The sequence below is a fragment of the Psammomys obesus genome, unplaced genomic scaffold, assembly GCF_907164565.1.
Source record: "Psammomys obesus unplaced genomic scaffold, mPsaObe1.curated_primary_1811, whole genome shotgun sequence".
NCBI lineage: Eukaryota > Metazoa > Chordata > Mammalia > Rodentia > Muridae > Psammomys > Psammomys obesus.
The window spans coordinates 6,157,746-6,177,711 of record NW_026596120.1 but is presented as its reverse complement, the minus strand read 5'-3'; the positions used below and the strand labels follow the sequence as shown (position 1 = coordinate 6,177,711).

Below are 19,966 nucleotides of genomic sequence, written 5' to 3'. Positions count from 1 at the left end.
TAAAAAAACTTTATCTTATATTGCTAAGTTATCATTCTACTCATAAGTAAGTATTAATTATTGTGACTTTTTTCCTTTTTTGCATTGCTGAGTCTTCAAACACCTAGGATTTTATGAATGCTAGGCAAGTACTGTACTGAGCTGTATTTCTAGTACTTTAAAAAAATTGAGACACATTCTGCAGTTTCCCAACTACCTAGGCTAGTCTTGATCTCACTGTTTGGCTTATATAGGCCTTGAACTTGTAATCTTCCTATTTTATCCTTCAAGCAGCTGGGATTACAGGCCTGTGCACCAGATCTTGCTTAAAGGATCTTTCACACAATGTGTAACAGTGTATATTAAGAGAGAATTGAGACTTGGAGAACCTTACCTTAACGATAGTTTGATAAACAAAAGGAAGAATTTGTTTTGACCATTGTTTTTCTAGACGCACTTCACCATTCTGATTGATTTGATATTTACGACCTGTGAGTAACTGAGCATACACAACAGCAGATGTTTCATTTATTATTATTCCCTTTCTCCTTAGGTATCTAAAGGAAGAATAAAACAAGGATAAAAGTATGTATGTAGTCCAGGTCATAATCATCAATCAAATCAATTACTCACAAATACCTAAAACACTGCAAATAAAACACAGCAGCTCTCAACCCTCCTAATTCTGTGGCCCTTTAATATAGTTCATCGTGTTGTGGTGATCCTAATCATAAAAGTATTTTTGGTGGCTGGAGAGATGGCTCAGTGGTTAAGAGCACTGTTTGTTCTTCCAGAGGTCCTGAGTTCAATTCCCAGCAACCATGTGGTAGCTTAATATATACATAAAATAAACAAAATCTTAAAAAAAAAAAAAAACAGAAAAAGTATCTTTGTTGCTACTTCCTAATGTAATTTTCCTACTGTTATGTCATAATGTAAATATCTGTGCTTTCCAATGGTCTTAGCTGACCCCTGTGAAAGGGGTATTTGACCCTCAAAGGGGTTACAACCCATAGGGTGAGAGCTATGCCACTACAGTATTAATTTTAGTTTGTGGGCCATTTCTTACTGTCTGTGTGACTGAATGAGAAATTTGTCAGTAAAAACTTCAGAACTCCACATTTAATGAAGGCTAGATTTAAAAAAAAAAAAAATAAAAATTTTTAAATTTAAAAGAAAATGTACAAAAAGGTACTATAGAACTCACAAAACAGAGCAGTATTGTAAGTATGTTATTTATTGCAAAAGCTCATTTGTTTCACCTATACGTGATATAAATTTTTCATGAATAATTACCCTTTCCTTACTGATTTTTTTGGCTTTCAATTAAAATTTGCATAATTTTTAACACTCCAATTTTTTTTTTTTTAAATGGCTTTAGGGATTGAGTTTGGGCCTTGAACACACTAAATGACATCCCAACCCCTGCACAATTTTTATCTGCATTTCCTAGGCATGTATTTGGATCAGTCTCATAACCCTTCTGCCTTACCTTCCTAAGTGTGGGAATTAAAGTTGTATGCCAGCATGCTCCGCTAGATTATTTTAAAAAAATGTATTTATTTAATGTGGATGGCTGTTTTGCCTTCATGTTTTGTCTGTGAACCATGTGTGTGCCTGGTGCCCATGGAGACCAAAAGAGGGCGCTGATGCCCTGGGACTGAAATAAGTGAGCCACTGCTCTGTGGATGCTGATAATGAAGCTGGGTCTTAGTTCTGTTAAGAGAAGCCAGTGAGTGCTCTTAACCTCTGAGCCATTTCTCTAGCCATCAACCAAATTCTCCATGATACTCACTGTTCTGAAATTCCTTGTATTTCTTTAGTCCAGTTCGACTGTTCTTTATCTGCAAGTTGGATGACTTTAGATGGTGGAGCAGTTTTTCCCAAATAAACCTTCTGAGTTCCTGGAGGTTCTTCCAAGTAAAATCTTAAGAATAAAAACAAAGCAAAGATTATATAAGCCCAAACTTGTGCTGTAAAGTAGAGGTTTTGCAGAGTCAGTGTTCGTAGTAAAAAAATTTTGCCTGGTACAATCGCAAAACCAAAAGCCCCAAAGCCAAACCTTCTCTTGAATAAAATATAAAGTAGAGAATAAAGACATGTGGAAATTTCCATTGTTGGGCATGTTGGTCCCTGGATACCCAGCAACTTGAGGAGCTGAGGAAAAAGGATGTCTTGAGCCCATGAATTTCAGACCAGCCTATACAAGACAGCAAGACTCTCTCACCTCAAGAAAAGATGAAATATTAAGGTATAAATATAACAAGATGCATATTTCATCTGTATAATGAAAAGATAAAACATTAATAAATCAGGGATTTAAATAACAAAGAGGTATATTGTATTCATGGATCAGTAAAAGTATCAAACTTTTTCAATTCAACTCTAGATATACAACTTTTTTGTTTTTTTTGTTTTTAAGGTTTTTCTACCCTCCCTCTTCTTTTCTCCATCTCTCTTTCAAGACAGGGCAGTTACATAATACAGGCTAGCCTTGAATTTCTTTTCTTTTTTTAAATTTAATTTTATTTTTTTTTAATTATTAGTTACATTTTATTAACTCTGTATCCCAGGTGTATCCTAGCCATGAATTTCTACATAGCTTGGGCTAGCCTCGAATTTGTGGAGATCTTCATATTCAGAAGTGCTGGGATTATGAGTTTGAGCAATTACATCCTTTAGGTTTAATAAAATTTCTATAAAAATTCCTTCAATATTAATAGATAAAGAACAATCTTTCTTAAAAAGAAAACAGTTTAAGATGAAAGTGCGTATGAATTACTTTGATGTTAAGACTTGGTACACAGTTACAGTAATCAAGTATTGTCATTAAAAAGAGTCCATAAATATGAATACACTAGAGAAGTAGAAAAACATCCACACAAATAGACTTTAAAAAATGTTATTATTATACCAGCCTTTATGCATAGCCGCTGAAGGCTCTGATGTACTCTACCATTGATCCAGATTCTCAGGCTGTAACTTTTTTCTCTTATTTTTTAAAAAATGTATTTCATTTTATATGTGTAAAATGTGAAAGCCTGCATGTATATATGTGCTTTGAGTGCACGCCTAGGGCCTGAAGAGGCCAGAAGAGGTTTTGTACCCCTGGAACTGGAGTTACGGGTGGCTATGAGCTGCTGTACTGGTCCTCTGCAAGAGCGCACGTGCTCTTAACCCACTAGCTGCTTTAGCTAACTTTTGACAAAAAGCAATGATGTATCAACTGAACGGTCCACAGACAGACATATTGTGCAAACAGTCATTAAAATACGTCAGTGACTTAATGTAAAAGATAGTAAAACCATAAAATACTTGAAAGAAAGTATTAGCAATCCAGGCTGGGTGGTGGTGGTGCATGCAGAGGCAGGCAGATCTCTAGGAGTTTGAGGCCAGCCTGGTTTACAGAGTGAGTGACAGTACAGCAAGGGCTGCATAGAGAAACCCTGTCTTGAAAAACCAAAAAAGAAAATATTAGCAACCTGGAATACATTGAAAAGAGAGAATGAAACTTTACTGATCCAAAGGAATCCTCAAGTTCTCTCACAGAAAAATAATGACAGCAAGAGTAAAAACTCAAATAGTAGTGAATTTTTTATCAATAACATTTATGAAAGAACACAACTAGGAGATGTATGCAGGGTTAAGGGAAAAGAAGAGTGGACAAAAGACTGGTCTAAAAATCCAAATCCTATAGATAAAGAAAATAAACAAAAATATATTATTTTGGAAGTTAATTACTAGAAAATATAATACGTAATTTCTCTGAACAAAACATAGTTTTAGCTACATGCAAGCAAAAAAGACAAGATTTATTTGAAATAAAAATATAAAATGACTAATAAAGACTTGCCTATCTACTCACTAATAAAAGAGTATATATTTTCACTATGTTAATCCTACCAATCCATGAGCACAGGAGATCTTTCCATCTTCTGATATCTTCTTCAATTTCTTTCTTCAGAGACTTGAAGTTTTTCTCAAACAGGTCTTTCACTTGCTTGGTTAGAGTCACACCAAGGTATTTTTATGTTATTAGTGGCTATTGTGAAGGGTGTTGTTTCCCTAATTTCTTTCTTGACCCTTTTGCCTTTGTATACAGGAAGGCTTGTGATTTTTTTTTTTTTAATTGATTTTGTATCCAGCCATTTTGCTGAAGGTGTTTATCAGCTGAAGGAGTTCTCTGGTTGAATTTTTGGGGTCGCACATGTATATTATCATATCATCTGCGAATAGTGATACTTTCACTTCTTCCTTTCCCATTTGTATCCCCTTGATCTCCTTTAGTTGTCTTATTGCTCTAGCTAGAACTTTAGGTATCCCAGGAGAAGACACACATGGTATAGACTCACTTATAAGTGGATAATAGACCTATAAGACAACATAAACTTACTAAAATCTGTACACCTAAAGAAGCTAAACAAGAAGGAGGCCCCAGGGTTAAGAAGATCAATCCTTACTTAGAAAGACAAATAGGAGGGACATTGGAAGTAGGAGAAAATGAGAAGCAGGATAGGAGCCTACCATAGAGGGCCTCTGAAAGACTCTACATAGCAGTATATCAAAGCAGATGCTGAGACTCATAACCAAACTTTGGGCAGAGTTCAGGAAATCATATGAAAGAAGAGAGAGTTAGTAAGACCTGGAGAGAACAGGAGCTCCACGAGGACCAAATATACCTGGGCATAGGGGCTTGTCTGTGACTGATTCTCCAACCAGGGACCATGAATGGATATAACCTAGAACCCCTGCTTGAACATATCCCATGGCAGTTCAGTATCCAAGTGGGTTCCCTAGTAAGGGGAACAGGGACTGTCTCTGGCATGAACTCTATGGCTAGCTTCTTGACCTCCCCAGCCCCCTGCAGGAGGAGCAGCCTAGCTAGGCCAGAGGAGGACATTGCAGCCAGTCCTGGTGAGACCTGATAAGCTAGGGTCAGATGGAAGGGGAGGAGTCCCTATAAGTGGACTTAGAGAGGGGCAAGGAGGAGATGAGGGAGGAAGGGTGTGATTGGGAAGGAGTGAGGGAGGGGGCTACAGCTGGGACACAAAGTAAATAAACTATAATTAATATAAAAAGAAACAAAATTATACCAAAAAATAAATAAAGTGGCAAAAATTATTAAAAATAAAAGACAAGAGGCTCTTGAGAGATGGCTCAGGGCTTAAGAGCACTGGCTGCTCTTCCAGAGGACCCAGGTTTGATTTCCAGCACTCACATGACAGCTAATAACCATTTATAACTCCATCCAATACCCTCTCTGGTCTCCACAGGCAACAGTCATACACATGGCACACAGACATATCTGCAGGCAAAACACTCATACACATACATAAAATGAATAAATTAAAAAAAAAAAAAAAAGGCAAGCCAATATGCTGTATTCCAGCCAAGCCAAGCCAAGGCCACACAGCAAGGTTCTGTCTCATTGAATTATTTTAAAAATTAATGTATTACCTATTTTAGCAGGTAGAAGCACCTTACTGCACAGGCCTGACAACACCCAGAATCTATGGTAGAAGGAGAGAATAGACTTTCGAACGTTTCCCCCTGAGTCCCACTGTATGCCCACACTCATACATCACATTCATATACATACACTAAATAAATCAGTGCATTATTGAAATAAATCTGGAAAAAATATGGAAAAGGTAAGGTTACCTAAGCTATTGTCAGGGGTGATGCAAGAAAAACAACAACTTTAGAACTCATGGAATGCAGCCTACCGAGGCCCACCCCGAGGCCTTGTGTCCTGAAGACCTAAGGCTGTTACTGAGTTTCACTTTGCTTGCTGCCCTCATTTAGAGATGTAGACTGCTAATAAAGTTAGTTAAAGTGTTTTTGTTAGTGGCTTTGATGTAGAAAATCTTGGAAAATATTTTAAAGTTCAGAAAGGCACATTCTTGATAACTGAGTGAGGAATTTTTAGAGTCAGGGAACAAGAACAATTTGTTAGCCCAACTAGCACTGGCTATTTCTCTCTTGCTAAAGTTGGGTTGGTGATCAAGGTGATGATTAATTTCTCGTACTCAGTTTTCACCTTGACTTCCTGATATGGTTTAATAAAAAATTGTTAATGTGCACCCTGAAAATTTAAAGTAGGAATGACTGTTTTTTTTATAAATAAAGATACTTTTAAGATTTTTTTTTTTAAGATTACTTTTTTTTTTTTAAGACAGGGTTTCTCTGTGTTAACAGCTCTAGACTTGCTTTGTAGACCAGGCTGGCCTCAAACTCTCGAACTCACAGAGATTCTCATGCCTCTGCCTCCCGAGTGCTGGGATTAAAAGGCATGTGCCACCATAGCTGGCATAAGATTATTTTTTTAAGATAAATAATGAAATGACTGATGCTTTTCTTGAAACTGCAAATTGCAGCCTGCCAATAGGAGGAACTGGCTGAGAAAAATGTTTTGTTTGCTTATACTTTGTTAATCTGTGTATCTGCTTAGATACAAATGTATGTGGTTTCTTAGGAATAATTTGTTTTTTCATTTATAATAGTAAAACATCGTATCTCATTGTAATCATTCACTTGAAGAAAAATAGAATGTAACAACATTGTAACTTTTATACTGCTTGAAAGATTTTGCTGGGATATATAAACTGTAGGATATATAAAGTTGTTGGGAGTTTTGCTTCATCCACCAAATGTGTGTGTAATGTGTAACATGTAATACACAGTTTATGTATATGGTATGTATGTATGCTTTTTCCCTTTTTGCTAGCTTGAGAGTTTTTTGCCAGGGGCTCCTGAGAATTAGGTTTTCCTCCCTCATCCTTTTCACCAGCCCCAGCGAATTAAGCTTCTCTTCCTCAGAGAAAGTCTGCTGAGGGATTAATTGCTGATTCCACACACATTCCTCTTCAGTACCTGACATATCAAAGCTGGCCTTCAGCAGTTATTAATTCTTATCCAAAAGAACATATTAAGAACTGAAGAACCTAGCACATTGTGCTGTACTTAAAATATCACAAAGGAGCACATAATAAGCCGTCAATGGTGCTGACCTTCAAGTGGTGCGGGAAGAGTCTGTACCAGAGTATAAACGTTCTGACTATAATATCACCCGAAGTAAATGAATGTTATCAAAAACAAAGAAAATATGTCAAAGAAACCATAAATTGCATCTTACTTAGTTTCACCATCTGATACGGCCACAACCCTAGCTTCTTCAAGATGAGGCCAGTTAACAAAGACCGACTTTCCAAGCACCAATGACGCTATGTTTTCTAGACTCTGAAAGCAAAAACAGGAAAGTTCATTCTTAGTTTAGGTCCATGACAAAACTTTTCAGAGGCAAAATTTTCCAATTTCATTTAGGTTTAAATACATGTAAAACTTCTGTTACTGTGAAATAGTATAAAATATTCTGCATAAAGTATTATCTTAAGTAAAACTTCCAGGCTTAAAAAGAAGCTATTATCTACTTACACATATAGATTAGAGAACAACTTTGTAATAGAAACTGAAGTCTAAACACAAATTTTATTTATCTTTAAAATTATATTTAATTTTTTGTTCGCCGTTTACTTGAGACAAAAAAGGTCTCATGTGGCCTATGCTGGCTGGAACCTGCTATACAGCCGAGGATTACTTTGACTTTCCTGGTCTTGCTGTTTCCATTTATCACGTGTTGGCATGGTAGACGTGCCCGTTTATCCATGTCCAACCTAAGACAGTGGTGGAATCTAACCCAGGGCTCTGCACATCCTAGGCAGGCAGGCTAGTAACAGAGCTGCATTCCTAGCTCAGCTGGGGGATGGCTTTCTTAGCACTCACAGACCTGAGTTCAGTTCCCACCACATAACAGTGCAGTACAGTATACCTTTTATCCTAGAACTTGGGAAACAGAGGCAAGGGGATCAGGAATTCAAGGTCATCCTCACTTATTTAGGGAATTTGAGGCCAGTCTGGGATACATTAGATACTGTCACAAAACAGAAATGTAAAAATAACAATAAGAAATGACTATTTTATATTCTATTTGCTAATAAGACTTTTCTTAAAGTGAACATCTAAAACTATAGAGCAACAATGCCATCAAAGAAAGTGATTCAACATTAAAACTAGGTTCCCTCAATTATTCTTTCCTTTGCCTATATTAATTTTTTATCTCAGCTCCTGCTTTCAGTTAAATTTTGGAAAAAAAAAAAAAGCACCTTTCTTTCCTACATTAATTCTTTCTGAAGTGCTAGGTGACATCCATCATTATGCCATGTGTAGTCTTGCTGTTGCATGTATCCTTTTCCCCTATAAAGCCAAAAGACTTCCTAAGAGCTCTACTTTTTCTATAGAGATTTTTCTGGATGATCTTTTCTACTTACAGTTATGCTTTCATCTCTCTGTGCAGTAATAAAAGTAAACTTTAAAAAAAAATTTTTTTTTTTGAGATAGAGTTTTGATGTGTAGCTTTGGCTGGCCTGGTCCTATGTAGATCAGGCTGCCTCAGACTCGCAGGGATCCATCTACCTCTGCCTCTGCGAGTACTGGGATTAAAAAAAAACTCTTTTTATTTAATGTGTACAAATGTCTAAGTGTGACGTGTTCATGGTGGCCAAAAGTAGGTGCCAGATCCGTGGAGCTGGAGTTCTAGCCACCTGAAATGGGTGCTGGGAACAGAACTCCAATCCTCGACAAGAACATCAAGTGCTCTTAACTCCTGGGCCATCTCTCCCCAGCCCTAATTACATCTTTCTTGATCAAGGACTTAATGCCTGCCTCCTTTATCGCCTACCCACCTACTCTTCCCATCTCCTTGTCTTAAAGAATTGAATTTCTCCCTTCACCAATGGACTAGATTGAAATTCAGACACTGTTTCAGTTTTTACTTTCCTTCAAAGTTATGCAACATTTTTAAAGCTTTTGCTCTAAGTCTTTGTGATACTATTTTTATTTCTGTGTCTTCAATGTCACTTTAATTGGTTCCTTTTGCTCTTTACAATTGTATTTCTTTTTTCCCCTTTCATTTGTGTTTTTAAAAAGATTTATTTATTCATTCATTCATTCATTTATTTGTATGAGTGTTTTGTTTACATGTATGATGTACATATAAGATGTACATCACAAGTGTGTCTGGTGCCCACAGAAGCCAGAAGATGCCATTAGATATCCTGGAACTGGACTTATAGGTCATTGTGGGTGCTGCAAACAAAATCCAGTGACAATTCAAGCTGTCTCTTTAGCCCTAATTGTGGGAAATTTTTAAAATGTTGAGGTCATGAACATTCGGCCTAACTTTGTAATCTCAAGGCCTCAGTCATCAGTTCTCTACTGGAAACTTATACTAACAATATCTGTGTCCAACTTCTAGCTTGAGGAATTTAACTGTACATCAGCAGCTTTTTAAACTGATTTTTTTTTTTTTTCATTTGAACCACAGTACATAAAGCAATAACTGGGCTACTTTCTGTTTTTCCAAGACGATGTACTGCTAGTATCATTCTAAGTGCACAGTAGATTGATTATCTATAATACAAGCTGTTATTTACTATGAACAATTGAGGGTACTAGTGCTTCCATCTTACTGAAACACTAGTTAAGAAAGGTTACCAGGAAAGCTCTAGTTAAACATCTTAGTAATCACCTTAAAATTTCATTATGATTAATCTCCTAAACCAACAACTTTCCTATTTTACTTTTCTTGTTTAACAAACTATTGTTACTTTCTAGCTCATTGCCTGGACAGCTCTGTCAGTTACTATTTCCTTCTATGTCTATTGTTACTTCACTTACAAACTCTGAACTTGCAGCTTTACTTGTTATTCTTTTTTCAATTTACTCTAGAGTATTGCTACCAGAAATTGCTACCATAAATACCAAATTTATATCTTTATAAAGATATCAATTTCAAAATAACAGTCATAAGAGGAAAAATCCAAATTTCTTAGCCTGGTATTCAAGATCCTCCATAATCTGCCTTGGTTTCTCTTTCACCCTGATCTGCCACTACCTCTCAACACAAGCCCTCTACTTCAGTCAATTTTATCTACTCCTTCTCAAATAGATCACAACTGTTCAAAGAAAAAGTGTTAGGAAATATGTCAAACATAAAGGTAAAAAAGAAGACAATGCATCATGATTATTTAAAGTTGGTAATATTTCTTTCAAAGAGAATGCCTTTCTTACACCTTTCATTACCCAGCTCAAGCCTCTGCTCATCTATACATGTGTCTCTAATCACTAGGTAGCACAGTTCAATTTCTCTTCAAATCTTATTCATGAAGCTAGTTATAAAGGCTCTTTGTGATGTCTAACTCGTGTTTCTGTCTTTAAAGCTGAATCTCAGTTATAGCACATAAACACCTTGGCAGGGATAAGCAGTTTTTATTTTTTCTTTTTCTCTCTTTTTCTTTTTCATTCCAGACAGTGTTTCTCTGTGTTAACAGCCCTAGCTGTCCTAGACTTGCTTTGTAGATCAGGCTGGCCTTGAACTCACAGAGATCTGTCTGCCTCTGCCTCCCCAGCTGCTGGGATTACAGGCCTGCACCATTGCACCTGGTGGGATAGGCAGTTTTATGCACGGCAAATATCCTATAAATGGACAAATAAATAAATAAGCACACAAACAAACAAAGTACTTACAAGTTCATCTGAGTCTGCATTCACTGAGATTTCCAACATCATGTTCTCACCACGACTACTCTGCTGGAATACTTGGACACCACTTTTCTTCAAAAAAAACTAAAAGAATTCAGAAAATTTATTTTTAATTCTTTAAAATCACTTCACTTTTTTTTATTTTTATTTAGACTAAATTTTAATAAAATAGATGTATTAGTTTATAATTTTTTTTTGGGGGGGGTTGGCTTTTTAAAAAATCTAATTTATTCATTCACTTTAAATCCCTATCAAAGGGCCCTCCCTCCACTCCTCCCAGTCCCACCTTCTCATCTCTATTCCCTCCCCTTCTCCTTAGAAAATGGGAGGCTCCCCCCCCCCCGCTTTTAGTAAAGGGAAAATAAATCTGAATTAAATAGCCACTGACTTTATGCTTGATGTGTTTCAAAGTAGGGAATCCACAGAAATATAATGCCTTCTGGTCAACCCTGGTTATTTTGTTCTTGTTTATGTCTACACGCCAAGCATCTAATGATATTATTTTATACCTAGAAAATAAATCAAAGTAGTTAATTTAAAATGCAAACATTACAAGAAGTTATAGCTTTCAACTTTCTCTTGACTATTTCACAAGAGTCACTGCTGCTTTAATAACAAGAGGTGTGTGCATGCTGGTACCTGTTTGAAATCTCAGCAGTGAGGAGAGGCAGGGGATACAAGCTCAAGGGCCAGCCTAAACACACACACACACACACGCAGTCAAAGAGAATTATTTCTTTAAAGAAAATTCAAGCATAGTGGTTCATACCTATAATCTCCAAACCTGAGAGACTGAGGCAGGTGGACTGCTCTGAGTTCAAGGTTATTCTGGGCTATAGAATGAAATCCTGTCTCACAGGAAAGATAAATAAATAAAACCAATAATAATAATAATAAAAAAAAACAAACAAATCATGAGCTAATGAGGTAGGTAAATGTACTTGCTGCTAAGCTTGACATCTTGAGTTTAAACCCTAGGACCCACATGATAAAAAGAGAAATCTGATTCCCAAAAGTTGTTCTTTGATCTCCATATACTCTTAGTTCATATACACTCATATATGTTCACACACACAGATACAAACAAATGTAAACAACCCCCACTCTCTGCAAAAATTCTAAAAGAAACAAAACAAAAAACAACAAAAAACCTTAAGTGAAGCAAGTAAGCAACAAACCAAACAAAAAACACAGAGCAAAATAGCTTCTCTGTTGTTTTTGGTCTAGATACAACTAGGCCTGTAGATTATTAAGATTTTTAATCCCACCAATCTAAAACAAGTTACATATAATTTATTTTAAAAAATTAAGGAGCAAGGAGATGGCTCAAGCAGTAAAGTGCTTGCCTCCCAAGCTTGAGGACCTGAGTTCAATCCCCAGTATCCAACTGAAAAGGCAGGTGTGGCAGCATGTCTCTGTAATCCCTGTGCTGGGGAGCTGGACACAGGAGGATCCAATACTTGTTGCTTAGCCAGGCTAGCCAAATTGGTGAGTTCCAGGTTCAGTGAGAGAACCTCTCAAGAAAATAAGGTACAGAATGATTGAGAAAGAGAGGCATCAACCTCTGGCCTATACTCATCTACAAACACAAAGGGAAACATAAAACATAGTAACAATCTTTATTTCATATTCTAAAAGATTAACATTCCACAGTATTTTTTCTTTGTATGTTTACAAAAAGAAATACTACAACGGAAAACTGTTCACTCAGTTGTCATATACATACATTATTTTCAGGGAAGTAAGAAAAGAGAGAATGCCAATGGGGATGGCATTTTAATAAAAAGAGACTGAAAAAGCAGACTTAAGGTCAAAATAGGGGTTCTTTATGTTTTATCTCTGGCTGGGCAGTTGATGGCTATAAGAGGCCAAGCTATAGTTTACTGCTGGGAATAGAGACATGGACAATGAAAACAAAATACATAAAAATTTAAAACAGAAATTGTCTAGAAATAAAGTACAGAAATATACTAGAAAAACAAAAAATACAAAACTGTCGTAGAAGGAAAGGGAATAAGCACCTGCTTCACGTGGATATGCTATGATCAATGTGGACAGATGCTCAGCAAGCTGGGTGCTGCTCATTAATTATTAATTTCATTTTGAGACTGCAACTTGTTATGTTGCTGGTCTTGAACTCATGAACTCAACCAAGATCCTTCTACCTCGGCCTCCTAAGTTGCTGGGACTATAGACTTGAACTACTATACCCAGCGTATTAAATAACTGATATTTAATAATTGACAGTTAATTGATTACTGTCACAAAATATTAATCCTCACAGATATTCAAAGTCTTTGTGTGTGTGTATGAGAATTCTTTTATTGTTGAGAAACATTACCAAATAATATTACCTTGTACAACATCGTTCTATGGCAGGGAACTTTTCTGGCCATGGAGAGGAGTAGGTGAACTCTGTGTCTTTATCATACCAGCACATTAGGCATTCACTGTGTTGGTTTCGTTTCCTCTCTTCCTTTTTGAGGGAGTGGTTACATGTCTCCATGGCTTCCAATAATCGCTTCTGATGTAAACAATAGTAAAAGATTAAAATTTAAAAAAAATCCCATAATCTCAGCATACAGAAAAGTGTTTTTGCCTCTGTATACCACCAGGCTCTGAAAAAATAAAATCTTGGGATGATGTTGGCTCAGTAGGTAAGGGCAGTTGTTGCCTGCCTCATGACCTAAATTCTATCCTGTGGACACGTATGATGGAGGGAGGTAATCAATTCTCACAGGTTGTCCCCTGTCCTGTACCTGTGCAACATGTCATGAATGAGTGTACAACACACGTGCACACACATAGAACATATACAGAAAATGAGATTAAATCAAAATGAGAGTTCAGTAGGCACATATCAAGTTATGCACCAGCCTGTCTCAGAACATAAAAAAACAAAACAAAACAAAACAAAACAAAAGGGTCCAGAGAGCAGAAGCTACCAAGGCAAGAAGGCAAACTAGAAGCTGCCTTAGAAGAGAAAGTAGACTCATATCCAAAGACAGAAAGAGAGAACTCAAAAGACAGGTCATGAACTGAAAAGACGTATGTGCAGCTGGCAAATGGCTGTGAAGAGGCGAAACTAAGAATTCATGAAATAAAAGAAACTGACATAAAAACTAAAGGCACAGACCATCTGTTCAATGAAATTATACCAGAGTATTTCCCAGTTCTAGAGAAAGAGATGAACATCTAAATATAAGAGGCATTTAATTTTTATTTATTCACTGCTTTATTGATTGGTGCACACACACACAGGTACACTTGCCTGTGTGAGAGGTTAACATCGAGTGTGTTTTCCTCTATCACTCTCTATGGTGTCACTGTTTATTTTCAGTTTACTTAGTTTATGTGTATAGGTGTTCTGCTTGCATATAAGTTTGTTCATAATGTATGTGCCTGTTGCTGTCAGGGGCCAGAGGAGGGCATTGTATCTCATGACTGGAGTTACAGACGGTTATGAGCAGTCATATGGTGTTTGAACTAAACTCAAGTTTCTTGGAATAGCTTCAGAGCTCTTAACTGCTAAGCCATCTCTCTATCCCATTTCATGTACATGAATGTATATATGCCATGGCACATGTGTGAGGATCAGATGAAAAAAAGTAGGAAAGAATCCATGATACAACACAGAAAACCAGCAAACCTCTAACATTAAATGGAGAAGAAAAAAAAAAAAGGAGAACAAAACCTGATCCAACCAACCTGAACTAGATTAAACAAACAAAAAATCCCCATCACTACCACCAACAAAAATACCAAGCCTCTTCCAATAATAATCTTAAATATCAATGCCCTCAAAGCACAAAACAAACTAAAAAACAAAAGAAGAAAAAGAAAAAGATGCAGACTATCCCTGATGGGACTGAAAAACAGGAGCCAACTGTTTATTGTCTCTAAGAAACACCTCACTGGCAAAGACATCCACATATTGAGATCAGAAGGACTGCAAGTCAATCTAGCAAGTGAATAAAAAAAAAAAAAAAGGCTGATGCAGATAATCTCATATTTGAAAGAGTAGACTTCAAACAAAAATTACCTAGAAAAGATAAAAAGACCAATAAAGATGATATAATGATTGAGATACATGTGCTAAATGTTGCAGCTCTCAATTTCATAAATACCAATAGGCATAAGAAATCTCATAGGTCTTAATAAAATGACTGTGATAGCTATTTTTGGTTGTCAACTTGACTACATCTGGAATGAACCACAGTCTAGGAATGCAGGGCACACCTGTGAGAGATTATTTTTGCTTGGGTAAATCCACTTCTAGACCAGACCTTTGAGGTAGGAAGACACACATCTTTGATCTGGATCTTGAGAAGGGAAGACACACTTTAATCTGGGCCATACCTTGTTAGGCTGGAAGCCTAAATAAGGACAGGAAAGAAGGAAGCTTTTGCCCTCTGCCTGCATGTCCACACCTTGGTAGCTCAACCATTCCTTCAGTGGCACTGGAGCCTATTTCTTCAGGATTCTAGCATATACAGAAGACTACTGGATTCTTAGACTTTTCGTTTCACAACCAGTCACTGTTGGATTAGCTGGACTGTAGCCTGTTAAGCCATTCCAATAAATCCTAGTATATACATATATACATACATATCCTTACATATGTATATGTGCAAATACATATATAAAATTCTTTCATAAAATAAAAAATGTTATATATCTCTTTTATATATACTCATTCTATAAGTCTTTATATATATGTATGTGTGTGTGTGTATATATATATATTCATTCTATAAATTCTCTTACTCCAGAGAATTCTAATACAGATTACTTTCATATTGTACTCTCATTCACACAAAAATTAATAGAAAAACTTCAGAGTTAAACTTATATCACAGACCAAATAGATTTATGAGGTACCTATCTACAAAAAATATCAAATATATATTCTTCTCAGGAGCCCATGTAACCGTGTGTAAAACAGACCACATTCTAGGACACAAATTATGTCTTCACGTATACAAACGAATCAAGGTATATGGTACATCCCAGCAAATACAGCATTTGGGAGGCAAAGGCTAGTAGGTCAGTTTAAGGTCATTCTGAACTACACAGCAAATCAAGACAAGCCTGGATTAAAAAAAGTGAATCAAAAGAAGTCCTTGTATCTTATCAGATCATAGTGGAATAATAACAGACCTCAATAGCAGAGAGAAACTATGAAAACCACAAAATACATGAAAACTGAATAATACACAGTTGTATAAAGGGGGTGATTTAAGAAATCATGAAGGAAATTTGAAAGTTTCTAGAATCTATTGAAAACGAAGGCATAGCATACTACAGCTAAGAGTTATAAAATGAACAAGTATGAGTGCTTAAAGAAAAAAAAATCAGTGAATTCAAATAAAGAATCAAATAATATACCTCAAGGCTTTAGAAATGAAACAATAAAACGCATCACCAAATAGTAGATGGCAAGGACTTTCTGAATGGACCCCAGGAATGGAGGATATAATCTTAATAATTCAAAACCAAGATTGAGTGGAATTAAGAAGTTTCTAACAGTAAAACAAAACAACAATCTGCAAAATGAAGAGACAGACTATAAAATGTAAGAGAATCTTTGCTATCTATACATCTGATAGGGGATTAGTATCTAGAATCTATAGTGACCCTCAAAAATTAAAGAGAGAAAAATCATTTAATGAGTAGTAGGCAAATAAACTATACAAACAGTTCTCAAAAGAAAAAAGAGATACCTAATGTATAAAAAAATGTTCAACATTCTTAGCCTTCCAGGAAATAGAAATGTAAAGAACTCTGAGTCTATGTCACACCAATTAGAATGACCATCATCACAATAACAAATGACAGGGGCAGATAGATGCCTTAGCTGGAAAGGCAAAAAGAAAATCATCAAGCCCTCAGCTCGATTCCTAGCTTGCCCATGTGAAAGGCTGGGCATGGTCATGTGCACACTTGCACTCTCAGTGTGCTCAGGGGATGGAGACAGGAAGGTTGTTAAGAAGCAGGCTCCAAAAACAAGGAGGATGGTGTCTGAAGATTAAAACCTAATATTATCTTTGCCCTCCCAAATAAAAAGATGGTGTTTATATGTAACTATTTCATGTACTGACCTCATCAATGAAGGGTATTAATACCACAGCTTCCCATTCCTGTTGTTTCCCATTTAGATCAGTTTTAAAATCAGGTGGATAATATTCTATAATTGGCGAGTCTTCGCTGGTCATCAAGTGCTGTGAAAATATAAAGGAAAATCTGAGATATAAAAGACAATATTAATACAATTTTTCATTAATGTACTAGGACATTTCCTTACCCTCCTAGTTGGCAACAATGTATTTAGCAGAGTATAGTTTCCAACTACATTTTTCTTTTTGAGACAGCACCTCGCTGGTCTTGAAGTTAAGACCTACCTAGTCTTAGGCTCCAGTGTTAGGATTACAAGCCCATAACAGCTTGTTCAGCAAACTGTAAGCATTTCAACTGTATTGTTACTCAGTTCTTTCCTGTTTAACCTAGTCATGTAGCAAAATTACCTTTACTGTGAGTTACTTCTCTCTCTTGCTCAACCGTGTTAAGACGAATCTAAGTAGGCTAGGTTGGCCTTGAACTTAAGATCCTCCTGCCTCAACCTCAAGAATGAACTTATAGGTACGTACCACCACACTCCAACTACTAGTAGTTTTAATTCATTTCTCCTTAGAATCCTTTTATGAATTTGTATGTGTGTGCCCGTGTGTAATGGTGTACATGCTCATGTGTGTCTATGGAGGTCAGAGGACAACTTATGAGAGTCCGTTCTCTCCTTGCACCATGTGGACACTGGGGATTGAAGTTACCAGGAATGGCAGTGCCTAGCTTTACTTGCTAAGATTCTTGCCAGCCCATTTTCATTTTTCTACTGTCTTTTCATTCTCTAAGATCTACTATCTAAATTCTATTTTCTTATTTTCAAGTTCAGTTCAGTTCCTTTCACATACTTCCTAAGAGTTATCCCTTCAACCTCAAATAATTTACTCCCATCCCCTAATCAACTGATTCTAGTAAAATGGCTATTAGCATCACAGATCATCTAAAAAGGAAAAAGGTAAAATTCAAGACCCACAATATCATTAATAACAGAGTCTGATAACAGATTTTTATTATGTTTTTATAAGAGGTACACAAAGAAAGCATATCAGTGTGTTATGCAAAAAAGCATTAGGAAATAAAAAAGGAAGATAATAAAATTAAAAACAAAGTAGCATATCCCTAAAGTGATAACCTAAAATTTAATTGCTATTACATGAACATTAAACAAATGTGATTATAACATACGGATTGGCTAACAGGGGTAAGCTATCAAAGCCTAGTGTAGCTGAAGGAAAAAACAAAAGACATCAAAGATACTTAAGAAAGGGAGTCTGGGGCCAGGATCAGGTAAAGGGCAGGGTGCAGGGAGAGAGGCAGAAGTGGGTATGACGATGTTAAAGGAGCAAAGGCTGTGTGTGTGAGACCAGGCACAGAATTAGAGGTACTGACACAGACTCTAGAAAAAGCAAACGGTGATTACTTTTATAATCTGCTTAACGTGACTTTGGAGACCCTGTCTTGGTATGAAATATGTTAACAAGAGGGAAATCCTGCAATTTGATAAATGTAATGCTTAAAAATATAAATAAATCCTGAGGTAATACTGGCATTAAGATAATAACTCATTAGAATTGTCCTCACTGTAACAGAGGATTTAAGAGAACATGGATTATCCTTTAAATATGCAGAAAAAGAGACAGTGTCTGATTTTACCTGTTTTAGGTTAATTTCTTCAAGCAGAAATAAAGATATAAAGTGTTGAAATGACAAAAATAAGTACTGAAAAGTTTGTAGAGTTTGCATTAAAAAAAAAAAAGCCAACCAATCAACCAAAACATTTCACTTGGCAGTGTAAGGAAGTACATGTTAATTATGAATGACTTGTTTACTCATACTGCTGAAATGTTTGCCTTGGTTTTGATCTTGCTCATTCTTACACAAACTTGTAATTAATTGTCTTTGTGTAATGACCATTGCCTAGTGTCATCTACACTGTTTTCTAGAATGGCTCTGGTTTTACTTTTTATCCAGGAACTTTTCCTGTTTGTGCTCAAGGCTGTTTCTGGACCTGTGCATACTTAGCACACATTCTACCACTAAGCTACACCCCAGGCAGCAGGAATTCACTTACTTGTGACAGACAGCTAGGACCCGAGTTTCTGAAGTTGCCCTAACAAAAGGAATGTTTTATCTGCTTCATTCACTTTCCCTGTAAGGACTTTAACTGTGTCCAACTCCCCAACTAAAGAACATCTTCAGTAAACCTAGCCACTATCTACTTTGACAGTTTTATTCTGTTTCAAACCAAATTAAATATTTTGTGTCCAAAGTAAAAAAAAAAAAAAAAAAATCAATTAAAAGTAAGGGAATTGTTTGCTAACGATTTGCTAAAAATGTTGCATTTAATTGAAAATAAAGTGTGCAGGTTGGTGGTGGCGCACTCCTTTAATCTCAGCACACTCAGGAGGCAAAGGCACAGGGATCTCTGTGAGTGAGTTTGAGGCCAGCCTGCTCTACAGAGTGAGTTCCAGGACAGTCAGGGCTACACAGAGAAACCCTGCCTCAAAATACAAACAAACAACAACTGAAAATAAATACTGTGTAAGATAAAAATTTGTTTATTAAATTAATTTGGGTAGCAATGTTTCCAGGTTTATATGAAGAATTAAATACGATTGGAGAGGTGACCCAGTGGTTAAAAACACTATCTTCCCAGTACCTACATGGCCGCTCACAACTGTACATAACTCAGTTCCAGGAAATCCAATGTCCTCATCTGGCTTCCGTGGGCACCAGGGATACATGTAATGCATAGATATACATACATGCAGGCAAAACATCCATTCTTAAAAAAATCCTTAAAAAAAGAACACTAAGAAAAATCATTCGATTCTAAAACCTACCTGGTAACATGCAGGAAGCAAATTTTTGCTAGCTGATGGAAGCACAGCAAGAAGCTGCTCAAACGGCTTGAAGGGTTTCCCTAGTTCAAAATGGATTTTGAGTGTACTGATATTGCGGATATCAGATAAAAAGGGTGCATAATGATAGGGGTAATACCTGTGGAAAAAATGAGTTTTAAACTGAAAACTTAATGCAAAACAGTCAGTACTAAACATTTTCCTACATTTATTTAGTAACACACAGGAATAATTAAAAACATATCCATGTGCTAGCACTTGAATATAAGAAATTATCACTTCTGTAAAGTTTAGCTTACATGGTAACAGTAAATATATTTTCTGATATATATTTTTTGACAGATGGGGATTTATAGACAGGGTTTCACTTGGGTAGCCAGGATTGGCCTCAAAAATCACAACTTTCT

The 19,966-nt window shown here is 36.3% G+C and overlaps 1 protein-coding gene across 6 annotated transcripts in view; it reads right to left on the bottom strand.

The window, feature by feature from the left end:
- Xrn1 (5'-3' exoribonuclease 1) overlaps positions 1–19,966 on the bottom strand; it is a 96,620-nt gene that overhangs the window by 51,429 nt on the left and 25,225 nt on the right. For all 6 annotated transcript variants that reach the window (XM_055629642.1, XM_055629644.1, XM_055629643.1 and 3 more), the window contains exons 14-21: positions 19,542–19,698; positions 16,680–16,799; positions 12,933–13,102; positions 10,967–11,087; positions 10,564–10,662; positions 7,115–7,218; positions 1,775–1,906; positions 374–536 (exon numbers count right to left, since the gene is read on the bottom strand). In XM_055629642.1, the coding sequence (XP_055485617.1) occupies positions 374–536; positions 1,775–1,906; positions 7,115–7,218; positions 10,564–10,662; positions 10,967–11,087; positions 12,933–13,102; positions 16,680–16,799; positions 19,542–19,698 (1,066 nt within the window). The remainder of the gene's footprint in view (positions 1–373; positions 537–1,774; positions 1,907–7,114; positions 7,219–10,563; positions 10,663–10,966; positions 11,088–12,932; positions 13,103–16,679; positions 16,800–19,541; positions 19,699–19,966) is intronic.